The sequence below is a fragment of the Cherax quadricarinatus genome, chromosome 45 (assembly GCF_038502225.1).
Source record: "Cherax quadricarinatus isolate ZL_2023a chromosome 45, ASM3850222v1, whole genome shotgun sequence".
NCBI classification, from domain to species: Eukaryota; Metazoa; Arthropoda; class Malacostraca; order Decapoda; family Parastacidae; genus Cherax; species Cherax quadricarinatus.
Genome location: NC_091336.1, coordinates 26,223,377 through 26,247,759, shown reverse-complemented (window position 1 = coordinate 26,247,759; position 24,383 = coordinate 26,223,377). Strand labels below are relative to the sequence as shown.

At 37.1% G+C, this 24,383-nt stretch overlaps 1 protein-coding gene across 10 annotated transcripts in view; it reads left to right on the top strand.

The window, feature by feature from the left end:
* The window catches only part of Syx1A (Syntaxin 1A), a 466,543-nt gene that overhangs the window by 389,057 nt on the left and 53,103 nt on the right, over positions 1-24,383 (top strand). For 3 of the 10 annotated variants that reach the window (XR_008407913.2, XR_008407912.2, XM_053785242.2), the window contains exon 8: positions 1,201-1,311. Coding sequence is in view for 8 of the 10 variants with exons in the window: in XM_053785242.2 (XP_053641217.1) it covers positions 1,201-1,311 (111 nt within the window). In the remaining 2 variants the exon portion in view is untranslated. Of the gene's footprint in view, positions 1-1,200; positions 1,312-2,451; positions 2,563-3,624; positions 5,868-8,187; positions 11,603-24,383 lie in introns of those variants that run through there. The other 7 variants (XM_053785238.2, XM_053785239.2, XM_053785240.2 and 4 more) reach the window with 7 other exon arrangements.

The following is a 24,383-nucleotide window of genomic DNA, read 5'->3' as shown; positions in this document are numbered from 1 at the left end:
TTGAAGATGGTTGAAGGATGCAGATTATGTTCAGGAGATTCCAGTTATGTATTGTGCATGGGAATGAACAGTTATCTTTTGTAGTCATAGCAGGACTTTCTTTTTGAGGGTTTTCCTATGAAATCATTAATTTTGTTAGCAATAAAGGGTTTAGTGTGCCTGGCAATAGTATGCATGCCTTCCTAAGTTTAATTTGTAGGGTATTATGATAGGGGCAGTTGTTTAAAAACTAATGAATGCTAAAATATACATATAAATCATAACACCCTCTATAAATATTTTAACTATGTGGAGCATTGCTTTTAATGAAAATTATAAGTGTTCATCCATAAGCTTAACTGGAGTCTTCAGTCTTATATAATATTTGTCCAGTGATCCTTTTTTGATTTACCTCACTAGGGGGAGATGATAGATCGCATAGAGTACAATGTTGAGCATGCAGTGGATTATGTCCAGACTGCCACCATTGATACAAAAAAAGCAGTGAAATATAAAAGTAGAGCACGGCGGGTAAGTTTTTTTCTTTATAAAATCGTCGGGAGCACAGGAAGAAGAGCAACAGTGTCGTAGGTTTGTGTATGTGCGCTGCCAGGAGTCTGTGCTTGGGTTATAGGTAGACTTGTACATAGTTTACCCTGTGTATGATGGCATGACAGCAGAGTAGATTACCAGGGTTTTTTGTTGTTTTGTTCACTAGATGAATGAACAGACATAGTCTATCTTTGACCTATTAATCATCAATGTGGTTACCAGTTTTGACCCAAAGAGATGAGACTTATACTGAAAACTCTGAGGCACAAAATGGTTTCTCACATTTTTAGATGCTTTTAGAAATGACAGTTTGATTTTTATGTCTGGAAAAGACAACTTAATTCAAGAGACTGTCTGCAGTATATTTTTTTCTGCTGTTCAGATAGTTTTTCTTTTTGTTTCTGAATGCCAATTTTGTGCATTTCATATCCTTACCTATAACCCAATGTAGGCCTTGCACATCACACACAAAAGTATGTACACAACAGTAGCCACAGAGTTATATCTGTATTGGTGTCTAGTAGCCACCACCATAAGGATTTTTTTTTTCAAGCTGTGATTGTTGCTGAATGTGTTATCATTAATTGTTTTTTGTGTCTCTTTGCCTCTCTCCTCTATGCCTGCTTCCCTCACCAACCCACGATTGATCGATCAACCACCAACCACTAGGGGGAGATGATTGATAGGATTGAATATCACGTAGATCAGTCCGTCGAATATGTCGGCAAAGCTATGGAGGACACTAAAAAGGCACTTAAGTATCAAAGCAAAGCACGTAAGGTGAGTAACCTGCAGAATTTTCACTTTTTATATCATCATTGCAGCTAGATGCTAATGTATTTTTTCTTTCTCTTTTTTCACCCTTATTTCCTACATATATATTTGACCCATCCTTATTATCCCTCATGCAATATTTCTTACTGGTAAATCTGCATGACTCCTCTCTGCATGCTATCCTCTTGCAACACAAAAATCCATGGGATGTCTCTCTTTACTTTCTGATCTTTTTTTTATTGTAACTGGCTTGGTAACTTGTCATATATGTTCCGCTTTCACTTGTTGTTTTGCACGTTCACTGCACTCTTGCATCTGGCATGGACTAACTAATACTTCATTATGCTCTCTATACATTTAACCCCTCTATGTTTACTGTAATGATTTCTACAATTAATTAATTGTGATTATGTTTCCTGTTACTAATGCCTTATTAATATTCTGCAACTGTTTTTCCCTCTGATGTTTATTCATCTTGCAACTATTAAAACCAAACACCTCTTACAATTGAAACTGTTAAATGATCTTTTCCACTGAAACAACAATAATGTGTGATGACTGTCTCCCGGTGCTTGTTTCTCTGTTTATCTGGATATTAATGGCTTCCAAACACATGACTGCCGCCTCTCCCCTATATAACCTCTTGTTATCTCCTACAAACACTTGACTGCCGTGTCTTCCCCTGTATATCCTTTTGGTACCATTACAAATTATTTCTTTGGTACCTCCTCCATCCTGTTTTCAATAATTTGTTATGGTATTAACATTCTGTTTACCCTGTCCATTCCTCAATCTTTGTGTGATTCCCTCCTTGGATATTTATTGTCCAATACTTGTATCCTTTATCAAACCTTTTTCCTTGTTCCTTGCAAATAACATTTGTCCATTGTGATCAACATTTTGTAAAGTCCTCTTTTCATACGTCTCGGGTTTATTTGGTTTCTATTCTACACTGCCACTTGTCTCCTCAACCTTGCCTTGTTTCCTTAACCTACTCTTTTATCTTTGTGTTCTGCCTCTCTCTCTGTTGTCTTGACTCCCTACCCAACCTATCCCAACCTTCTTATCCTGCCATCCTTAATCCTATCCTGCATCCTGCATAATCCTTATCCCCCATACACCCCCATCCCCTGGCCACAACTACAGGGTGAACTGATGAATAGGATTGAGAATCACGTACAGGAAGCACAGGACTATGTCGACACTGCCAAACAGGATACTAAGAAAGCCATCAGATACCAAAGCAAAGCACGGCGGGTAAGTAGCAAAACAGAATTAATGATAAAGTGGGTGTGGGCAGCTGCTGTGGCTGGGTTGCTTGGTGATTGTTATCGCTTGATCTCTTCGTTTTCTCATTTCCTTTGGGTGTCTTAAAAATTGGTGTTCTTCTGTTCATATTCTCTATTTTCTTGGGGGTGGGGTGGAGGGGTTTCCTTCAGTTGTAGATGTGACTCGATCAGTGATGGGTGAGGGAATTAACCTGGGATGAGCTGGTGTTCATAAAATGGTTCATGTGTAGATTTTGACTGATCTTGTTACAAACTTAGTTTTAGCCAGAGTAGTGTTAATATATTTTTAATTGGAAAACTTCCTTCATATTTTTGTATGGATGAACAAGACGCATCTTTTTCTGATTTTCTCCTTTAGTACCCCATGGAAATATTTTTTTTTTATTTATTTATTTTTTTTTTTTTTTTTTTTTTGCTTTTTTTCCATGTTGATCACTGGTATTGGATAATGAAAGTGGTATCACAAGTATATATTAAATGGTGTGTTTCCCTCTTGTGAAGCCATGTGGGAGTTGGATGTTGTCTAGTATTGCTTAGCTTCCTAATAGAGATAGTTTTATTAATGTGGACAGAATGCTGTAAGTGGCTATTTGATATTGATTAGTTTTAATTTGACTTTTGTTGGCATTAGTTACAGTACCTAATACTTTTTTCCTTTTTACTTTGTTACAGTTCATTGTTATTAGTGCTGTCATAGCTCTTGTAGTTGGTGTTTTATTGAAATTAATTTGGTTTTAAATCCAGTACTTTGACTTATAATATTAATATTGAAGCTTTTGATTATATTTATATACATATCTATAACATGGATACAAAAAAGTAACATTTGAGTAATTTTTATTTTTTTTCTATCATTGAGATAAACAAATACCAGTGTTGTCAATATACTTGTGACTGTATTTTAAAAATCCTCTATTTTTATCAATAGTTACTGTACATGAGTAGCCTTTCTGTTATAGTTCATAGAAACTTTTGTATCATACCCATTATTATTTATTTTGTAATTCCCTTTTTTCTTTTCTCTCCACAGAAGAAAATTATGATCATCATATGTGTTATAGTTCTGTTATTAGTTGTTGCTCTTATTGTAGGAATAATTTTTTCATAGAGCAGGTAGTTTGGTAGAGGGTGTTGGAAGTATGCAGGTAGCACTGGCCATGTAGGCTCTTCTCCATGGTTGTACCGTGCTCATACGGAGAACTAGTTTTTTTTTTTGTTTTTTTTTGTTTGTTTTTTGTTTGGGTCTTCAAGAAACTCATTGTTTGGACTCTGTTTTAAGTAAGGGAGCATATTAATTTGTAAGTGTAGTATTTTAAACATTAAGGAGGTCAGTGGAGACTGTCCTTACATAACAAGGTCTAGAAAGAAGAGTGGAAAAACTTATTAAATTAGAAGTAGTATAACTTCAGTAATGTTTATGGGTTTTATTAACTAGCAGTTTGGTTGTCCAAGACTACAAGTTTTAATAATTATAAAATGTATTAAAATTAATACATGTGTATGCTATGAAATAGACAAAATGAAAAGTATACATTTGATGTGAATAATTTGGGTTCAGTAATTGTACCAGTGACTTTTACTGTCTCCAAAAGAAAAAAAAAAAAATTCCAGATAAGTCTTCCCCAGTGCCAGATGTATGTAGTAGATAGAAGCCTCTTATGAGGTTATATAATTTTCTTAGAGCTATTTCTGAACAATTTATTTGAATTTAATCTAGGTGGAAATCCTGGAATAAGCTAATGCTTGCAAACCTTGGAGAGAAGTAGCATATAGTTATTGTAGGTAAAGAACCATGGTTGTAAGATGCCTGTATGGAAGTTGCTACATAGCATATAATGTGCCAAATATATTATAATTTTTAGATTTTTGGTGATTCATCACTATTGAGCAGCAAACTTGTAGAGGTTACTCTGACAAGGATCAGTATGAAAGACAAATTTGGTAGGCGGTAGTGATGAAGAGTTGGTGAGAGTGCTATCTAGTCCACATAATGGGGGAAGGGGTTATAAACTTGGCAGCCTTACCACTTATTTCTGAATTGGGTGTCTTGTAGCCTAACTACAAGTAATCCTTCATGTGTTGGTAGGTCGTCATCAGACACACAATACAATATCCCCCACATGTCGCTGATCTACAAATTGATTGCATTAGTCATTAATTCCATCAGCACGGGTAAATCTAAGGTTTTCAAGCAGTTTTTATCAAGAACTCCAAAGTCTTTCATTTTTGTCTTGCTAGTTTTTGTAATTGTATAATTTTTGTATTAAAAGTATTTTAGCTTCTGTGGATGTTACTGTATTGTTTATACATATTTTAGAAGAAAATGATAGCAATTAAAAGTGGATGTATTCTGTTAAATAACTGATTTAATGGAAAGTCAAAGGTTACATATACAGTAGTGTATTTGTTAAGTTTTTACAAAATACTTTGCTACAAAAATGTATGCAGGTTTTGCTGGAAAGGAAGTGATAAACTGCTTGATCTTTTTTAAATGGGTAAACCAGTATTGATGACAGTTCTTAAGCAAACTACATTTAATAATTACTTCATGTATTTATATTTACTTTGTGAGAATATTTTACAAATCCATGCAGAAAGCAAATATGTAAATGTAGTCTGACTGGAGTTGTCATGTCATAGTGTCTAAGTTTTTATGGAATCTACTAGTTTTTATGCTAATTACTTGTATATGTTATTAATCTGGAGTAATGCACTTACCAAAGTAATCATTATAGCATTATATTGAGTTTCTCTTTCAGTAAATATACATTGAATATATTTTATCCATATGAAAGTTTTATAATCTCCTTTCAGGCAATATATCATGGTGTTATTGTAAATATTTTTTTTGGTTTTCATTGCTCACCTTTGCATACTGATGTGTAAAATTTGTTTATCCTAGTTTATCTGGTACCATTTCCCCCTCCCCACCTGTAACTAAAGCCTAATTGTATTAATTTAGGTTTGCATAATGTGATAATATACTATTAAGTAACTAGGTCACATTCTTAGTAGTAGTAGTCAAATTGATTGTCCAGATATATTGTGTAATGTATGAGGGAATGGTAATGTCAGAGGAAAGCATCAGGTATTTGCGCTAAAATATTCATGGGGTCAGAGTAACATGAATTTGATGTTTACAAATGATTAAAAGTTTGTCTTCCACATGCATGCTCTATATAGTGATAGTGGTGGTGGTCTGTATATTACTGGTGCTCCATTAGCAGCTATTTTTTTAACTCATGCTTTTAATAGAATTAAAAAAAATTCTGACTGCTTGTATTTTTTAAGTGTAGTGCTATGGAGTCTAGTGTGCAATAACCTAACACTGCAGGAGACTGTAGTCTGCTTGTACAAATTATAAGAGAAAATAGGCATCTGAAGTGTTATACAGTATAATGCATAAAAAAATTAATATATTATTCAAGTAGAAGATAATTAGAGTTTGCTAATCAGATCTACAATTGAGGTGCTGCAAGTAGTAGGGGTGACACAATATTGTAAAATTAAGCTGAATATGATTTGTCACCCCTACTATATGAAGAAACACATGTAAGGTAAGACTGGTGAAGGGCAGCATAATTGCATCCTCTCTCAAAGAGTAACAACAATGCAGCCCAGAAATGGAGGGAATTAGTGGCAATCTTGGACATATGGTGAAGTTGATTAACATTACCACATACAACATTGTAAGTTTCCCTGATATTGAATTTGCTTCTGGTATAGCAATTGTAGGAGAAGCCCAAGGAATTAAGTAGCATGAAAAAATGCAGCTAGCAGAAGAGGAATTTTGGTATGGCATACAACACATGTAAATGGATGCTTTAATAAGAATGGAATGGAGACAGTCAAAGTGATCTTTGAATCATGGGAGTTGAGAACTTCATTGTGCAAAATGCATGTCTTTATAAACTTGTAAATGCCAATAAAGCGAAGGTTTACGAAGCATGCAGCTAGCAGAGTGATGAGGGTCATCAGATACACAATGATGTATAAGTGCACTGTGTATAATATATTCTAAGGCATTTTTACAGCATGTACACTATTTCAGAAAAGTGTGCCAGGACTGTGCATGTGAAACACTGCTACTGGCACAGTCAGGGTTGATAAACATGGTAAATGTCTTCAATAAATAATATGGTTGCAGTGGCACATGATGTTAGGGAGACATTAACTTGCTTGTGACCATGCCTAACCTTTACCCTTGTGCAAAGAGCCTCCTTAGGAAATACGTGCCAGAAGCGAAGTTAATGAATGCTATCTACACAATTTACGTTGAATAGGTGAAGGAATAATACCAAAATGTGGAACTAGTAATGCCTAATTTTTACCATGGTGTATTCAATAGGGACTTCATTTCTGATTTTGAGCCTCCTAAGAGTGGTACCTGTAACATTTGTGACAAAATAAACTTGGCAATGGTATTTCGACATCATCACTGAACAGGAGCATCTGCAAAAGCTTTCTGGCAGGCTCCGATGATATTCATGATGTGGAGACTTCTGGGGATGATTTCGACTTCAGAATAACCAAACAGGATGTAGAATCTCACCACAAATACATCAGATGGACATGCAAGAGTAAGTACTTCTATTGTTATTTACAGTTGATCATTCATTATGCAATTGCTAGTATGTTCCCTAATTATTACAATAATCTCCATGAAATGATTAATTCGCAAGCCCTATGACAACTGATTTTTTCAGCAGATATAAATAGCATTGACACCAAATGTGCAGAATATTTCAAAACCGTGGATTTTACCCCTACTACTTTACAGGTACATGTGGCACCTCAATTGCACATTTACTAACAAATATACCCTGATGTATTTGCAAGTGATGCCAGTACTGTATAATTTATGCTTCTCTTCAAATAATTATTTGTAAAATTATCATCAAGATTGATAACTATAAACTGACATCTTCATTATTACTCATGGTAGTATATAATCTTAGAGTAAAATATAAAAGCATAGTACAGCAGTTGCCTGAATTGCTTTACTTATTGCACATATCTTGAGTATAGATGATATATGCTTGTGTCTGTGAGGTGTCTGGCAGTCTTGTGTTCACACTGGTGTATCGCTTGATTAGTATTACAATGTTCATGGGGAAAGTGCTAAACCCAGAAGGATAATACAGCACCTGGAGAATGGGAGCTAATGAGATTTTATCCAAGAGAAGATAGGGTAACTCTTGTTCCTTGGATAAAGATCCTTTTAGTATCAAGGCACTCTCCTTCATGGGAGCAGCTGAGACCAGTGCTGTGTGTGTTCATTCTCAAGTATTTGTCACAACAGTATGAGACGTATACTGCCTCTGTTTTTCCTATCTGTTATTTTTATGGTCTTTTGTATATTGATATACTGATATTTTTTTATTATTAATTTTATAGTTTGATTATAGATTCAATCTTTCAATAAAGTCTTGAATAATTAATATTCAGTACTTTGCATGTTCAGTTATTTTTGCATTTATTTACATTTGATAAAGTTAGCTAATATTGTGTTTCTGCATACATTTTTTTTTTTTCATATTCACAATTTTCAGCACGTTACCTACATCCTTGCTTACCTTGGTTCCTCTTGCAGAAAAGGTTGATATGCATGTTCATTGGCATTGTCGTCTTGTTACTCTTAACAGTTATTCTGGCTGTCTACTTTTCAAGTTACCCATCTAAGCCCAGTCATACGGAAGGCAACCATCCTAATAATTAGCGACAAAGACTGGTTTCACATGCAGGATTGAGTGGCATTCCATATGTGGAAGTCATTCTACTTAAAACATTATGAAATTGTTTGAATTTTACTTGTATCATTTATTTTAGTCCTCAAACTAGTAAGCAAGTCATTCTGTACAAATGTGAGCACAATTTAAATTATGTAACAAGCAAAAGCACAATTTAAATTATGTAACAAGCAAAAGCACAATTTAAATTATGTAACAAGCAAAAGCACAATTTAAATTATGTAACAAGCAAAATATTTGTGTATTTATACAATTGCTTGATATATATGTACGTGAAAAATATGTATAATTATGGAAGCATCAAATTAGTCAAGATTCTAGTTCAGTTCGATATGAATAAAAACCTCTTTAAGTGTACCCCATGCAGAGTGTTAATTTTATGTTGTTTTCAGTTCCTATGTCAGGTTTATGTGATGTATAAAAAAGATAACCAAAGAAATAATAATAAAATTTCTTAGGAAATCCTCTTAATTTAGCGGCATTTGTCCTTTGTACATAAGTATCCATTTTACAGTACATATTTGTATATACATATTGAGCATGTGAGAAATGAATATAAATATTTCTATCAGTAAGGTTTTTTTAGGGATACCTTCACTCAGATGATAGGGAGTCTGATCTTGTGACTTTGCAGTGTTGGAGAAAGAACAGTAACGTTTTAGTGTTTGTAAACAATTACCCTTGGAAGTCATGATTTTTTGGATGTTACATTTCCATTTTTGGGATTACAGCTAATTCAAGCTATTGCAAAGGAAGATCATTATGTCTGCTTTGCCTTTTTATCCCACTGAGTGACAACTCCAGTCTGATTGATAATTTTGTACTTAGATTTCAGCATTCAGTTATTGATACATTTACTTTACATAAAGACAAATATGTACAAGAGGTCTCCAGCTTACAAACTTCTCTAGCTGCAAACATCTGCAGTTGCAGCCATAGTACTTATAAATTGGTAAAATTGTTACAGCCGCTAATATGCAGTGTGAACATGTTTGAAACGTAACCATCCTTTGTACTATGGTTGTCTGTAAAACAACTTTTATGTAAGTTGAAACAATAATGCCACCTGTTTGTATGTTGATGACCTGTATACAACTTGTTAAATATAAATTACTTTTTAAGACTTTTTTGTATATTTAAAAAAATTTTGCTATACAGTGAGGGGATGTGGGAAGAATTTTTTGAACATGTACAGGATTATAGATTACATTTCCTATACTCATTAATTCATAACAGTTATAACATAGTATTTTTAAAGTATAGGCAGACCTCATACAACATGCGTGTTAGGTTCCTGAAATCAGTGCTTTAATCTTGCACTGTAATGTGAATAATATGTGAGAAAAATTATGTTAAGTTCATGAAACCTCCAAAAACAATCAGTTTTTTAAATTTGTTTCACAAAAGATAATAAAATTTTCGACAAATATTGTAGATGTTGTTGCTTGTTGATCTAGAAATATTTATGTACCCAAATCCTAAATAAAAACTTTGATAAATAAACTTACAGTACTTGTCAAGGCCCAGCAAATGCTGATGTTGGAGTCTGTGTTTTGATGCAGTGTATCATCCAATCCTTCCAAAAACAGATACTGCTAGTAACTTATAAATTTAATACATAATCTTAGCAGTATAAAATGTTTAAAAAAGTAACTAGGAACAGTTTTCCCCTTACTTTAAATTCTTTGTTTCTCTTGTTTGTTGATAGTTATGAAGCTCATTGTGTAGTGGACAGTTGTGGTTCATTTGTCTATAATCAGCTGATACCACTCATACTTTTCTCTAGAAGACTGTCATTTAAACAATTTTCTTGTTTATAATAATTGCAAAGGAAGAATTTTATCCTGATATAAATTCTGTGTTCTCTTGTTTATTGATAATTATTTAACTACTAATTAGTGGATGGTTGTGATCTGTCTGTTTTATATTTAGTTGATCCTTCTCATACACTGAATCAGCTGATGACATCAGGCAATTTAATATACAATTTTCTTATTTATAATAGTGGTGGAAGAATTATATCTTGCCATAAATTATTTGCTCTCTTGTATGTTGATGCAGAAATGTTTGGAGATGGTTATGTAGCTCATTAGTGCAGTAGATGGCTGTTGGTGGTCTGTTTTTATTAAATGAGGTCACTCGTTTCGTTTTGTGATACCATCACATATTTTACTACAAAATTTTCTCAGTTATAATAAAGAAAAATTCCTGCACGTTAGAGGAGGAGTTTGGGATATTGGCTGTTTGGAGTGACACCTAAACTGTTGTATATGAGCGCCTCTGCCTCGGTGGGAAATGGCAGATGTGTTAAAAAAATTATCCCACTTAAATTTGTTGTTTTACTGCTGGTTATTAAATTAGTGTCTAGTGATGTTTATTTGACTACTGAGTAGTAAACAAATCTGAGCCATCTTTATACTTTATTTATTTATTTATTTAATGTCTTTGCAAACAGTACATTGAGATTGTGTATATACAATAGTGGGTTGCAATGCAGAGAGCCTCTATTATGCCTTGGCATTATTAATCAGACAACAGCTGTTGGTCAGTCATCTGTTGAAGTAATGAGGGCCACTGCAGCATGTGCCATATTGAGCCAGAGTAAGCAACCAGCTCTCCCCTGGCCATATAAATCTCTGAAGAGAAAAGTTTTCATGCCTGAGCCACAGTCTGAAACCTTTTATGGCAGTATGACTAGCATTCTTTCGATGGGATACGACCGTTTTGTTGAAAGAAGAATAGCATTCTATTAAAAATGCTCCGTAAGAGGTCTGCCTGTACTTCAGTTTCATGAAATTTGTTACACTGATGTATGTCTTGTTTGAGAGCATTTTATGATATGAATATCATGCAATTATTAAGGGCATAATTCTGAGGGGTTGTTGAGGTAGTTTGGATATGTAGAGAGGGTTGCAAGAGATAGGCTGACGAAAGTGTATAAATCTGGGGTGGAAGATAGGAGGGGAAGGGTTTGTCCCAAGAATAGTTGGAGGGAGGTGGGTAAAAAGAGTGAGTTTTAGATGGTTGAGCATCCAGCAGGCTTGTGAGTGTCTTATATAGAAGTGAATTGAGACAAGAGTTTTTTTTTTTTGATCCCTTGAGTGAGGGCCCAGCCTCCCAATCTGAAAAGCATCCACAGGGTCCAAGAAATATAAACACATAAGCAGTACAATGTGAACCTTTATTGACAATGTTTCGCCCACACATTGGGCTTTATCAAATCACAAACAGATCTAGCTGGGTGGAAGGTACATGAGTATTTATAGGATGAAGTCAGGTTGAGAATGCTGGGTCAAGTGGAGAATGCTGCATGTGACAATCTACCTAATAGGATCATAGAGTCTAAAACCTTGGGTAGCTTTGAAGAGAAATTGGATAAGTATACGAGTAGACCTTCTGCAGTACTCCTCCATTATTTTGTTCTTATGTGGGATAGCAATGAAGAAGTTTCTTGGCATGGGGTTCAGCTATGTTATAGAAGCTGTTGTTCTGGTTGAAGTTGTTGGATATACAGATGAGTGATGATTCCAGGATTCTTCCATAATGAGTGTTGTCTTCTCTGGTGACAAGTCTTGCATTTCTGTAGTTGATTAATTGGATGTGTGAATTTCGGTGTTGAACACAGGCATTCCTTGAATCGTCAGATCTGCCTGCATACTGGTGTTCTGAAATACGTGTTTGGAGGTCTCTGGATGTTTCGCCGACGTATAATTTGCTGCACTCATTACAAGGGATTGTGTATACCCCTGTAGAGGATTGAAGTTTGTCCTGTCTATTACTGGTAATGTCCTTGATGGTGGTGGATGTGGAGGTAGATACTTGGAATGAGGTATTGGAAAAGATGTTGGAAATGTGCTTGGCAATGGAGTTGGTGGGAAGACTTATGTATCTCTTCTTGGCAGTGTCTTCTCTGGGTGTGTTAAAGATCTTTAATGCCCGTTGCCTGCAGTCTCTAATGAAGAATGGAGGAACACTGCAGAAGGTCTACTCATATACTTATCCAATCACTCTTCAAAGCTACCCAAGGTAGATTGTCCCATGCAGCATTCTCCACCTGACCTAGCATTCTCAACCTGACTTCATCTTATAAATATTCATGTACCTTCCACCCTTCTATTTGTGACTTGATAAAGCCCACTGTGTGGGTGAAGCACTGTCAATAAAGGATCACACTGTGTGTTTATATTTCCATTGTGTCGGTATTTTATACCATTTATTTCCACGGGGTCCAAGAATTTAAAAAAAAAAAATTTTTTTTCTTATTAAATATTAGAGAATCATTTTCTGAAGGTAATAAAACAAAAAGTATGAAATTTGATGGAAAACTGATGAAATTACGCTCTTGCAAATTTTACCGAGTCGGTGATATTTACGCATCAGCAATTTTGCCCACTTTGACTCCTACTTTAGGCCAATTACATTGTTCCAGTTAACCAAATTCTTAGCTATTTTGCTAGTACGACTTATATTTTATCGCTTGAGCACAAGAAACTGCCCAGTCGACTATCTCAACTACCTAATAAAGTGATCAGAAATTGATAATTTGGCCAATTTCACACAAATTTCAAATTATTCCATTTTCATAACAGGGTCCAGAATAAGCAGTGCAGGCATTCCTGGCGCTAAAATAACATTTCCCCTGTTCATTAGTTACATTTCCAGACTTTACACATGAATTCCATTTTGATTTTTTATTCATACAAAGAATTTTTAGTCATACCAAGATCTTATGCAACATTGAAATAATTATATAAATAATATCAGTGCTTTCTTGAACACACGTTAGACCCACCAGTTGACATGTATTGGACTCGTGATGTGATTTGTTTACTCGAATATCTGCAATAATTGAACATTTCCACTACTTTGAGCTCCATTTCAAGGTCCTTTTCATAGTGAAACCAATCAAAATCATCTCTATTTCTATAATATGTCTTCCATTCTATCAAATGAGACCAAGAAAACGAGAATACAACCATAAATACTATACAAAAATACACGGTCGGAGTTTTTTTTTTTCCTCAATATGCACTGCGTGCTGCAGGATTTTTTTTATACTGCGCACACTAATCACACAGACCCATTGTCTCGCATGTGGGCCTACCAGCTTTCTCCTGCTTGATTTGAAGCCGCTAGAATTTTTAAGTATACGTATATATGTCAAACACATTGGCTCGTAAGACGTATATATACGACTGAAACAGTCAAAGGGTTAAGTCAAAAGTGCAAGTTTTACCTATTTGGTACGACGTGTGTATATACACACACACTCACTCGCACTCATACATAAACACACACATACAGTGGTACCTTGACCTATGGGTGCCCCAACTTATGAGTGTTTCGAGTTACAAGCTGTCGCTCGGTCGATTTTTTACTTTGAATTGTGAGCCAAAATTTGAGTTAAAAGCAAGCTTAGATACACTGCCACTAGTTGGCGCAGCAAATATCACAACAGTGCACATGGTTACCTTGCCATGGAAGCATCTCTCTTGTGTTGTGCTTGAGTTTTGTGCAGTTATTTTGCCAAATTTCTTTTTTCTAACCATGGGTCCAAAGAAAGTAAGAGCAAAGGACAGTGCTGAGAAGAGGATGATGATGTCCACAGAATTAAAGCATGAAATCATAGAAAAACACGAGCGAGGTGTGCATGTAGTCAACTTGGCAAGGCAGTACAAGCATAGTATGTATGCATTTATGCTGATTTACTTCCAAGATATTTTTTTTTTTTATTATCACACTGGCCGATTCCCACCAAGGCAGGGTGGCCCGAAAAAGAAAAACTTTCACCATCATTCACTCCATCACTGTCTTGCCAGTCTCCTGACTTGGGGAAAAAACAAAAAATTCCAAGAAAAATCCCTTTTGTTTCAGTGTTTTCCTTATGAAACTAGTGATCTAGTTCAGTTATCCTCACAAACACTATTTTCTCTTATAATAAGACCTCTGAAGTGTAAGAATGGGAAGATATGGTCAGAGCGATAATTATTTTTACCTCGGGATATTAGTAGACATTCTTTATTTGTTCGCCGCCCTTGTTTGCTCTGTCCCTTGCTCTTGTCTTCCCTTCAGTTATCACCTTTATATGTTCATGTAGCATCTCACTTTTCTCTACCCCCCTGGGAAGTTCCAGCTGTTCGGGTCTGTTCTTTCTGACTCCCTTGCTCGAAAGCCCAACTGCCTACGGTGGCTTCCCGCTCTCTTTTTCTTGATCACTTCCACTCTCATTCTCATGCCATTGCTGTGTACACAGATGGCTCTAAGTCTTCAGACGGTGTCGGATTCGCAGCAGTGTTTCCGGACAGTGTCGTGCGAGGGCATTTACTATCTTCGGCTAGCATTTTTACTGCTGAATTGTATGCCATTCTTGCAGCACTTATTCGTATCGCATCTATGCCTGTGCCATCATTTGTGGTTGTCTCAGACTCCCTTAGTGCTCTACAGGCTGTACGAAAATTTGATACATCTCACCCCCTAGTTCTCCGTATCCAACTTTGGCTACGCCGTATCTCTACCAAGCATAAAGATATTGTTTTTTGTTGGGTCCCTGGTCATGTCGACGTACAGGGCAATGAACAGGCAGACACTGCTGCGCAGTCAGCAGTACATGACCTACCAATTTCCTATAGAGGTGTTCCATTTCTGGACTATTTTGCTGCAATAGCTACCCACCTTCACACCCGTTGGCAACAACGTTGGTCAACTCTGCTCGGTAACAAACTTCAATCTATTAAACCGAGCATAGGTTACTGGCCGTCTTCTTGTCATCAGTGCCGAGGTTGGGAGACCACTCTCTCCCGCCTTCGCATTGGCCATACTCATCTTACTCATGGGTGTCTCATGGAGAGGCACCCTGTTCCTCTCTGTGAGCAATGTCAAGTTCCAGTATCGATTCGCCACATTCTGTTAGACTGCCCTCTCTATCAACGAGCACGCAGAATTTACCTCCAACGCTGTCTTCGTTCTACTACTCTCTCTTTACCTTCCCTTTTTGCTGATGGACCCTCCTTTAATCCTGACTCTCTCATTGACTTCTTGACAACGACTGATTTACTCCACAATCTCTGATGATGATACCTTTTGCACTCCCCTCAGCCCTTTCTAGTTCAGTCTCTTGCTGCCCTTTACCCTTTCACCATCCACTGCCCCGCTGTTATCAGTAACCTATTACTCATCCATCTCCCTTTTGCCACCTGATGCCCTCGCTTCCTTCCTGCCCTGCAGCGCTGTATAGCCCTTGTGGCTTAGCGCTTCTTTTTGATTATAATAACAATAATAATTTACCTCGGGAGTGGCCGCCAGCACTCATCACTTAATGACATATTTTATTCATTCTAGAGTATATATCATGTTTCTATGCTATTTATATTGTTTATTATATATCATATTAGATCAATTGTGATAGATAAGCTGTAGAGTTGATATTAGCATTATATTGAAGTATTTTCTCCTGCCTCCCGAGAGCCAGGAATTCCGCTGGAACGGATTAATGGCATTTCATTTAATTTCAATGAAGAAAACTGATTTGATATATGAGCAAACTGAGTTATGAGCTGGGCCATGGAACGAATTAAACTCGTAAGGCAAGGTGCCACTGTACATATACACACACACATTAATGCGCGCGCGCACAAACACACACACTCTAGTGCCCCCATATCATCAGATAATACATTCCAAGACCTAACATAGATTATAGCAAATCCTAAATGTAAGTCATTTTTCAGTAAAAGGACACAAGTGCAACTAATGTGACATTTTATTGTGGCTATGTTTTGCTCTCCAGGAGCTTTGTCAAGCCGTTACAAACAATACATGGACACAGAGTATATATAGACTTCAAGTGAGGTGTGGTAGTTGTAACACCTACTGGTAGTAGTAGCAATACATATGGTTGTATCGCTACTACTACCATTTGTACACGAGTAAAAAAGGTCATTAAAGCTATTGCTTGGGTAGCATAAAAATAGGTACCTCTGAGCTAATTTCATTCTACTCCGTTTGGTGTACTAGCCTTTATGGGCAGTATGTATATTATTGTAACCACAAACGAGTGGTATTGAATCAATAACAACACTGCGACTAGCCAAGAATTTGAACCCATGTCGCGTTGTTATTGATTCAATACCACTCGTTCGTGGTTGCAATAATATACTGCTCGTGAATGCTAGTACACCAAACGAGGAGTAGAATGAAATTAGCTCAGAGGCACTCACACCGCCGTATGTCCTCGGATCAAAGTAAAACACCTAGCTCTGCTGGGTGCTTGATTTTTGAAGGATTGCGTGGTCCTGTGGGTTAGAGCATCATGTGATTTTCCCTCACCATGAGGCGGGCCAAAACAACATGGGTTCAAATCCTCGGCTAGTCACAGTGTTGTTATTGATTTAATACCAAGCATTCATGGTTACAATAATATACTGTTTGTGAAGGCTAGTACACCAAACGAGAGTAGAATGAAATTAGCTCTGAGGCTCCTACACCACCATATGTTCTCAGATCAAGGTAATACACCTAGCTCGGGTGCTTGATTTTCTTAGGATTGCGTGGTCCTGTGGGTTAGAGCGTCATGTGATTTTTGCTCACCATGAGGTGGGCCAAAAGGATGTGGGTTTGAATCCTTGGCTAGTTGCAGTGTTTTTATTGATTCAATACCACTCGTTCGTGGTTACAATAATATACAGTGGAAGCTCATTTTTCAGCTGCTGCATTTATCGGTCATTTATCGCCATTTTTTTGGCGGAAATTTTGCTCCATATTTCGGCCATTGCCTCATATATCTGCCATATTAGACGCGTCAGCCCAATACGCTGTCTGTCAGCAAGTGAACATATACTCCACGCATTCATCCAAAAATTTCCTTAAAATCCATTGTTTTTGGTGGTTTTTTATTAAGTGCAACTGTGAAATAAGTCACCATGGAATGTATGGCAAAAACAAATCAACAATCACTTTTGTCCTGTCAAAGGAAGAAATCAAGGAAGCTGATGTGGCTTGTTTATTAAGTGCGACTGTGAAATAAGCCACCATGGGCAGGGAGTGTAGCATGGAGGGAGGGAGTGTAGCATGGATAGAGGGAAGTAACCCCAGAGAAGGCTTTGATACCTGAAGTCCTTATGGAGGGGGGATTTCCCTTCCAAACAATAATCAGTCCCCTCTCTCTCTCCATAAGCCAATAAGTCTTCAATAAAGGTATGTAATAGTGATTTAAATGTTTATTTATTTATTTTATTTAGTTCTCATTATTTTTGTATATGTAATCTTTAAAAAATGTATTTTTTTTTTTTGTGAATATTTTTGGGTGTGTGAAACTGATTAATTGTATTTACATGAATTCTTAGGGAAAATATTGTTTTGAATTTAAGCCGACCTTCTGGAATGGTTTACGGCTGGAAAACGAGGCTCCACTCTTGTGTATATATATAATATACATGTATATATATATATGTATAATTAGGTCCCAAGTACCATTCGTCTCCATTCACTCCTATCTAACACGCTCACGCACGCTTGCTGGAAGTCCAAGCCCCTTACCCACAAAACCTCCTTTACCCCCTCTCTCCAACCCTTTCGAGGACGACCCCTACCCCGCCTTCCTTCCCCTATAGATTTATATGCTTTCCATGTCATTCTACTGTGATCCATTCTCTCTAAATGACCAAACCACCTCAACAACCCCTCTTCTGCCCTCTGACTAATACTTTTATTAACTCCACACCTTCTCCTAATTTCCACACTCCGAATTTTCTGCATAATATTTACACCACACATTGCCCTTAAACAGGACATCTCCGCTGCCTCCAACCGTCTCCTCGCTGCTGCATTTACCACCCAAGCTTCACACCCATATAAGAGTGTTGGTACTACTATACTTTCATACATTCCCTTCTTTGCCTCCATAGATAACGTTTTTTTGACTCCACATATACCTCAACGCACCACTCACCTTTTTTCCCTCATCAATTCTATGATTAACCTCATCCTTCATAAATCCATCCGCCGACACGTCAACTCCCAAGTATCTGAAAACATTCACTTCTTCCATACTCCTCCTCCCCAATTTGATATCCAATTTTTCTTTATCTAAATCATTTGACACCCTCATCACCTTACTCTTTTCTATGTTCACTTTCAACTTTCTACCTTTACACACATTCCCAAACTCATCCACTAACCTTTGCAATTTTTCTTTAGAATCTCCCATAAGCACAGTATCATCAGCAAAAAGTAACTGTGTCAATTCCCATTTTGAATTTGATTCCCCATAATTTAATCCCACCCCTCTCCCAAACACCCTAGCATTTACTTCCTTTACAACCCCATCTATAAATATATTAAACAACCATGGTGACATTACACATCCCTGTCTAAGACCTACTTTTACCGGGAAGTAGTCTCCCTCTCTTCTACACACCCTAACCTGAGCCTCACTATCCTCATAAAAACTCTTTACAGCATTTAATAACTTACCACCTATTCCATATACTTGCAACATCTGCCACATTGCTCCTCTATCCACTCTATCATATGCCTTTTCTAAATCCATAAATGCAATAAAAACTTCCCTATCTTTATCTAAATACTGTTCACATATATGCTTCAATGTAAACACCTGATCTACACATCCCCTACCCACTCTAAAACCTCCTTGCTCATCCGCAATCCTACATTCTGTCTTACCTCTAATTCTTTCAATTATAACCCTACCGTACACTTTTCCTGGTATACTCAGTAAGCTTATTCCTCTATAATTTTTACAGTCTCTTTTGTCCCCTTTCCCTTTATATAAAGGGACTATACATGCTCTCTGCCAATCCCTAGGTACCTTCCCCTCTTTCATACATTTATTAAACAAAAGTACCAACCACTCCAACACTATATCCCCCCCTGCTTTTAACATTTCTGTCATGATCCCATCAGTTCCAGCTGCTTTACCCCCTTTCATTTTACGTAATGCCTCACGTACCTCCCCCACACTTACATTCTGCTCTTCTTCACTCCTAAAAGATGGTATACCTCCCTGACCAGTGCATGAAATTACTGCCTCTGTTTCTTCCTTAACATTTAAAAGTTCCTCAAAATATTCTCGCCATCTACCCAATACCTCCATCTCCCCATCTACTAACTCCCCTACTCTGTTTTTAACTGACAAATCCATATTTTCCCTAGGCTTTCTTAACTTGTTTAACTCACTCCAAAATTTTTTCTTATTTTCATTAAAATTTCTTGACAGTGCCTCTCCCACTCTATCATCTGCTCTCCTTTTGCACTCTCTCACCACTCTCTTTACCTTTCTTTTACTCTCCATATACTCTGCTCTTCTTATAACACTTCTGCTTTGTAAAAACCTCTCATAAGCTACCTTTTTCTCTTTTATCACACCCTTTACTTCATCATTCCACCAATCACTCCTCTTTCCTCCTGCCCCCACCCTCCTATAACCACAAACTTCTGCCCCACATTCTAATACTGCATTTTTAAAACTATTCCAACCCTCTTCAACCCCCCCACTACTCATCTTTGCACTAGCCCACCTTTCTGCCAATAGTCGCTTATATCTCACCCGAACTTCCTCCTCCCTTAGTTTATACACTTTCACTTCCCTCTTACTTGTTGTTGCCACCTTCCTCTTTTCCCATCTACCTCTTACTCTAACTGTAGCTACAACTAAATAATGATCCGATATATCAGTTGCCCCTCTATAAACATGTACATCCTGGAGCCTACCCATCAACCTTTTATCCACCAATACATAATCTAATAAACTACTTTCATTACGTGCTACATCATACCTTGTATATTTATTTATCCTCTTTTTCATAAAATATGTAAAATATGTAAAATATGTAAAATATGTATAATTATGTATATATATATATATATATATATATATATATATATATATATATATATATAATATATATATATATATATATATATATATATATATATATATATATAAATAATCATAGAATTGATGAGGGAAAAAAGGTGAGTGGTGCGTTGAGGTATATGTGGTGTCAAAAAACGTTATCTATGGAGGCAAAGAAGGGAATGTATGAAAGTATAGTAGTACCAACACTCTTATATGGATGTGAAGCTTGGGTGGTAAATGCAGCAGCGAGGAGACGGTTGGAGGCAGTGGAGATGTCCTGTCTAAGGGCAATGTGTGGTGTAAATATTATGCAGAAAATTCGGAGTGTGGAAATTAGGAGAAGGTGTGGAGTTAATAAAAGCATTAGTCAGAGGGCAGAAGAGGGGTTGTTGAGGTGGTTTGGTCATTTAGAGAGAATGGATCAAAGTAGAATGACATGGAAAGCATATAAATCTATAGGGGAAGGAAAGAGGGGTAGGGGTCGTCCTCGAAAGGGTTGGAAAGAGGGGGTAAAGGAGGTTTTGTGGGTGAGGGGCTTGGACTTCCAGCAAGCGTGCATGAGCGTGTTAGATAGGAGTGAATGGAGACGAATGATACTTGGGACCTGACGATCTGTTGGAGTGTGAGCAGGGTAATGTTTAGTGAAGGGATTCAGGGAAACCGGTTATTTTCATATAGTCGGACTTGAGTCCTGGAAATGGGAAGTACAATGCCTGCACTTTAAAGGAGGGGTTTGGGATATTGGCAGTTTGGAGGGATATGTTGTGTATCTCTATATGTATATGCTTCTAAGCTGTTGTATTCTGAGCATCTCTGCAAAAGCAGTGATAATGTGTGAGTGTGGTGAAAGTGTTGAATGATGATAAGTATTTTCTTTTTGAGGATTTTCTTTCTTTTTGGGTCACCCTGCCTCCCGGTGAGAACGACAGACTTGTTAGAGGAAATATATATATATATATATATATATATATATATATATATATATATATATATATATATATATATATATATATATACTATATATATATATATATATATACCAAAACAACCACTCTGAAAGAGAATAGAAGAATAGAGAATTTCTCTATTCTTTCAGAGTGGTTGTTTTGCATATTTTGAAATCACCTGTTTACTGTGATCTTATTGCATATATATATATATATATATATTTTTTCAGCAAATTAGGCCGTCTCCAATTTGAAGTAACAGAAAGAAAATGCTGCTCATCATTCAACACTGCACCACTCACGTATCATGTTATGTTGAATTGTTGATGATGAAAGTATTTTCTTTTGAGGATTTTCTTTTTTTGATCACCCTGCCTCATTGAGAGGCAATGACTTATTGAAAAAAAAATTATATATATATATATATATATATATATATATATTATATATATATATATATATATATATTATATATATATATATATATATATATATTATATTTTTTTATTATTTTTATTATCACACCGGCCGATTCCCACCAAGGCAGGGTGGCCACGAAAAAAGAAAAACTTTCACCATCATTCACTCCATCACTGTCTTGCCAGAAGGGTGCTTTACACTACAGTTTTTAAACTGCAACATTAACACCCCTCCTTCAGAGTGCAGGCACTGTACTTCCCATCTCCAGGACTCAAGTCCGGCCTGCCGGTTTCCCTGAATCCCTTCATAAATGTTACTTTGCTCACACTCCAACAGCACGTCAAGTATTAAAAACCATTTGTCTCCATTCACTCCTATCAAACACGCTCACGCATGCCTGCTGGAAGTCCAAGCCCCTCGCACACAAAACCTCCTTTACCCCCTCCCTCCAACCCTTCCTAGGCCGACCCCTACCCCGCCTTCCTTCCACTACAGACTGATACACTCTTGAAGTCATTCTGTTTCGCTCCATTCTCTCTACATGTCCGAACCACCTCAACAACCCTTCCTCAGCCCTCTGGACAACAGTTTTGGTAATCCCGCACCTCCTCCTAACTTCCAAACTACGAATTCTCTGCATTATATTCACACCACACATTGCCCTCAGACATGACATCTCCACTGCCTCCAGCCTTCTCCTCGCTGCAACATTCATCACCCACGCTTCACACCCATATAAGAGCGTTGGTAAAACTATACTCTCATACATTCCCCTCTTTGCCTCCAAGGACAAAGTTCTTTGTCTCCACAGACTCCTAAGTGCACCACTCACTCTTTTTCCCTCATCAATTCTATGATTCACCTCATCTTTCATAGACCCATCCGCTGACACGTCCACTCCCAAATATCTGAATACGTTCACCTCCTCCATACTCTCTCCCTCCAATCTGATATTCAATCTTTCATCACCTAATCTTTTTGTTATCCTCATAACCTTACTCTTTCCTGTATTCACCTTTAATTTTCTTCTTTTGCACACCCTACCAAATTCATCCACCAATCTCTGCAACTTCTCTTCAGAATCTCCCAAGAGCACAGTGTCATCAGCAAAGAGCAGCTGTGACAACTCCCACTTTGTGTGTGATTCTTTATCTTTTAACTCCACGCCTCTTGCCAAGACCCTCGCATTTACTTCTCTTACAACCCCATCTATAAATATATTAAACAACCACGGTGACATCACACATCCTTGTCTAAGGCCTACTTTTACTGGGAAAAAATTTCCCTCTTTCCTACATACTCTAACTTGAGCCTCACTATCCTCGTAAAAACTCTTCACTGCTTTCAGTAACCTACCTCCTACACCATACACTTGCAACATCTGCCACATTGCCCCCCTATCCACCCTGTCATACGCCTTTTCCAAATCCATAAATGCCACAAAGACCTCTTTAGCCTTATCTAAATACTGTTCACTTATATGTTTCACTGTAAACACCTGGTCCACACACCCCCTACCTTTCCTAAAGCCTCCTTGTTCATCTGCTATCCTATTCTCCGTCTTACTCTTAATTCTTTCAATTATAACTCTACCATACACTTTACCAGGTACACTCAACAGACTTATCCCCCTATAATTTTTGCACTCTCTTTTATCCCCTTTGCCTTTATACAAAGGAACTATGCATGCTCTCTGCCAATCCCTAGGTACCTTACCCTCTTCCATACATTTATTAAATAATTGCACCAACCACTCCAAAACTATATCCCCACCTGCTTTTAACATTTCTATCTTTATCCCATCAATCCCGGCTGCCTTACCCCCTTTCATTTTACCTACTGCCTCACGAACTTCCCCACACTCACAACTGGCTCTTCCTCACTCCTACAAGATGTTATTCCTCCTTGCCCTATACACGAAATCACAGCTTCCCTATCTTCATCAACATTTAACAATTCCTCAAAATATTCCTTCCATCTTCCCAATACCTCTAACTCTCCATTTAATAACTCTCCTCTCCTATTTTTAACTGACAAATCCATTTGTTCTCTAGGCTTTCTTAACTTGTTAATCTCACTCCAAAACTTTTTCTTATTTTCAACAAAATTTGTTGATAACATCTCACCCACTCTCTCATTTGCTCTCTTTTTACATTGCTTCACCACTCTCTTAACTTCTCTCTTTTTCTCCATATACTCTTCCCTCCTTGCATCACTTCTACTTTGTAAAAACTTCTCATATGCTAACTTTTTCTCCCTTACTACTCTCTTTACATCATCATTCCACCAATCGCTCCTCTTCCCTCCTGCACCCACTTTCCTGTAACCACAAACTTCTGCTGAACACTCTAACACTACATTTTTAAACCTACCCCATACCTCTTCGACCCCATTGCCTATGCTCTCATTAGCCCATCTATCCTCCAATAGCTGTTTATATCTTACCCTAACTGCCTCCTCTTTTAGTTTATAAACCTTCACCTCTCTCTTCCCTGATGCTTCTATTCTCCTTGTATCCCATCTACCTTTTACTCTCAGTGTAGCTACAACTAGAAAGTGATCTGATATATCTGTGGCCCCTCTATAAACATGTACATCCTGAAGTCTACTCAACAGTCTTTTATCTACCAATACATAATCCAACAAACTACTGTCATTTCGCCCTACATCATATCGTGTATACTTATTTATCCTCTTTTTCTTAAAATATGTATTACCTATAACTAAACCCCTTTCTATACAAAGTTCAATCAAAGGGCTCCCATTATCATTTACACCTGGCACCCCAAACTTACCT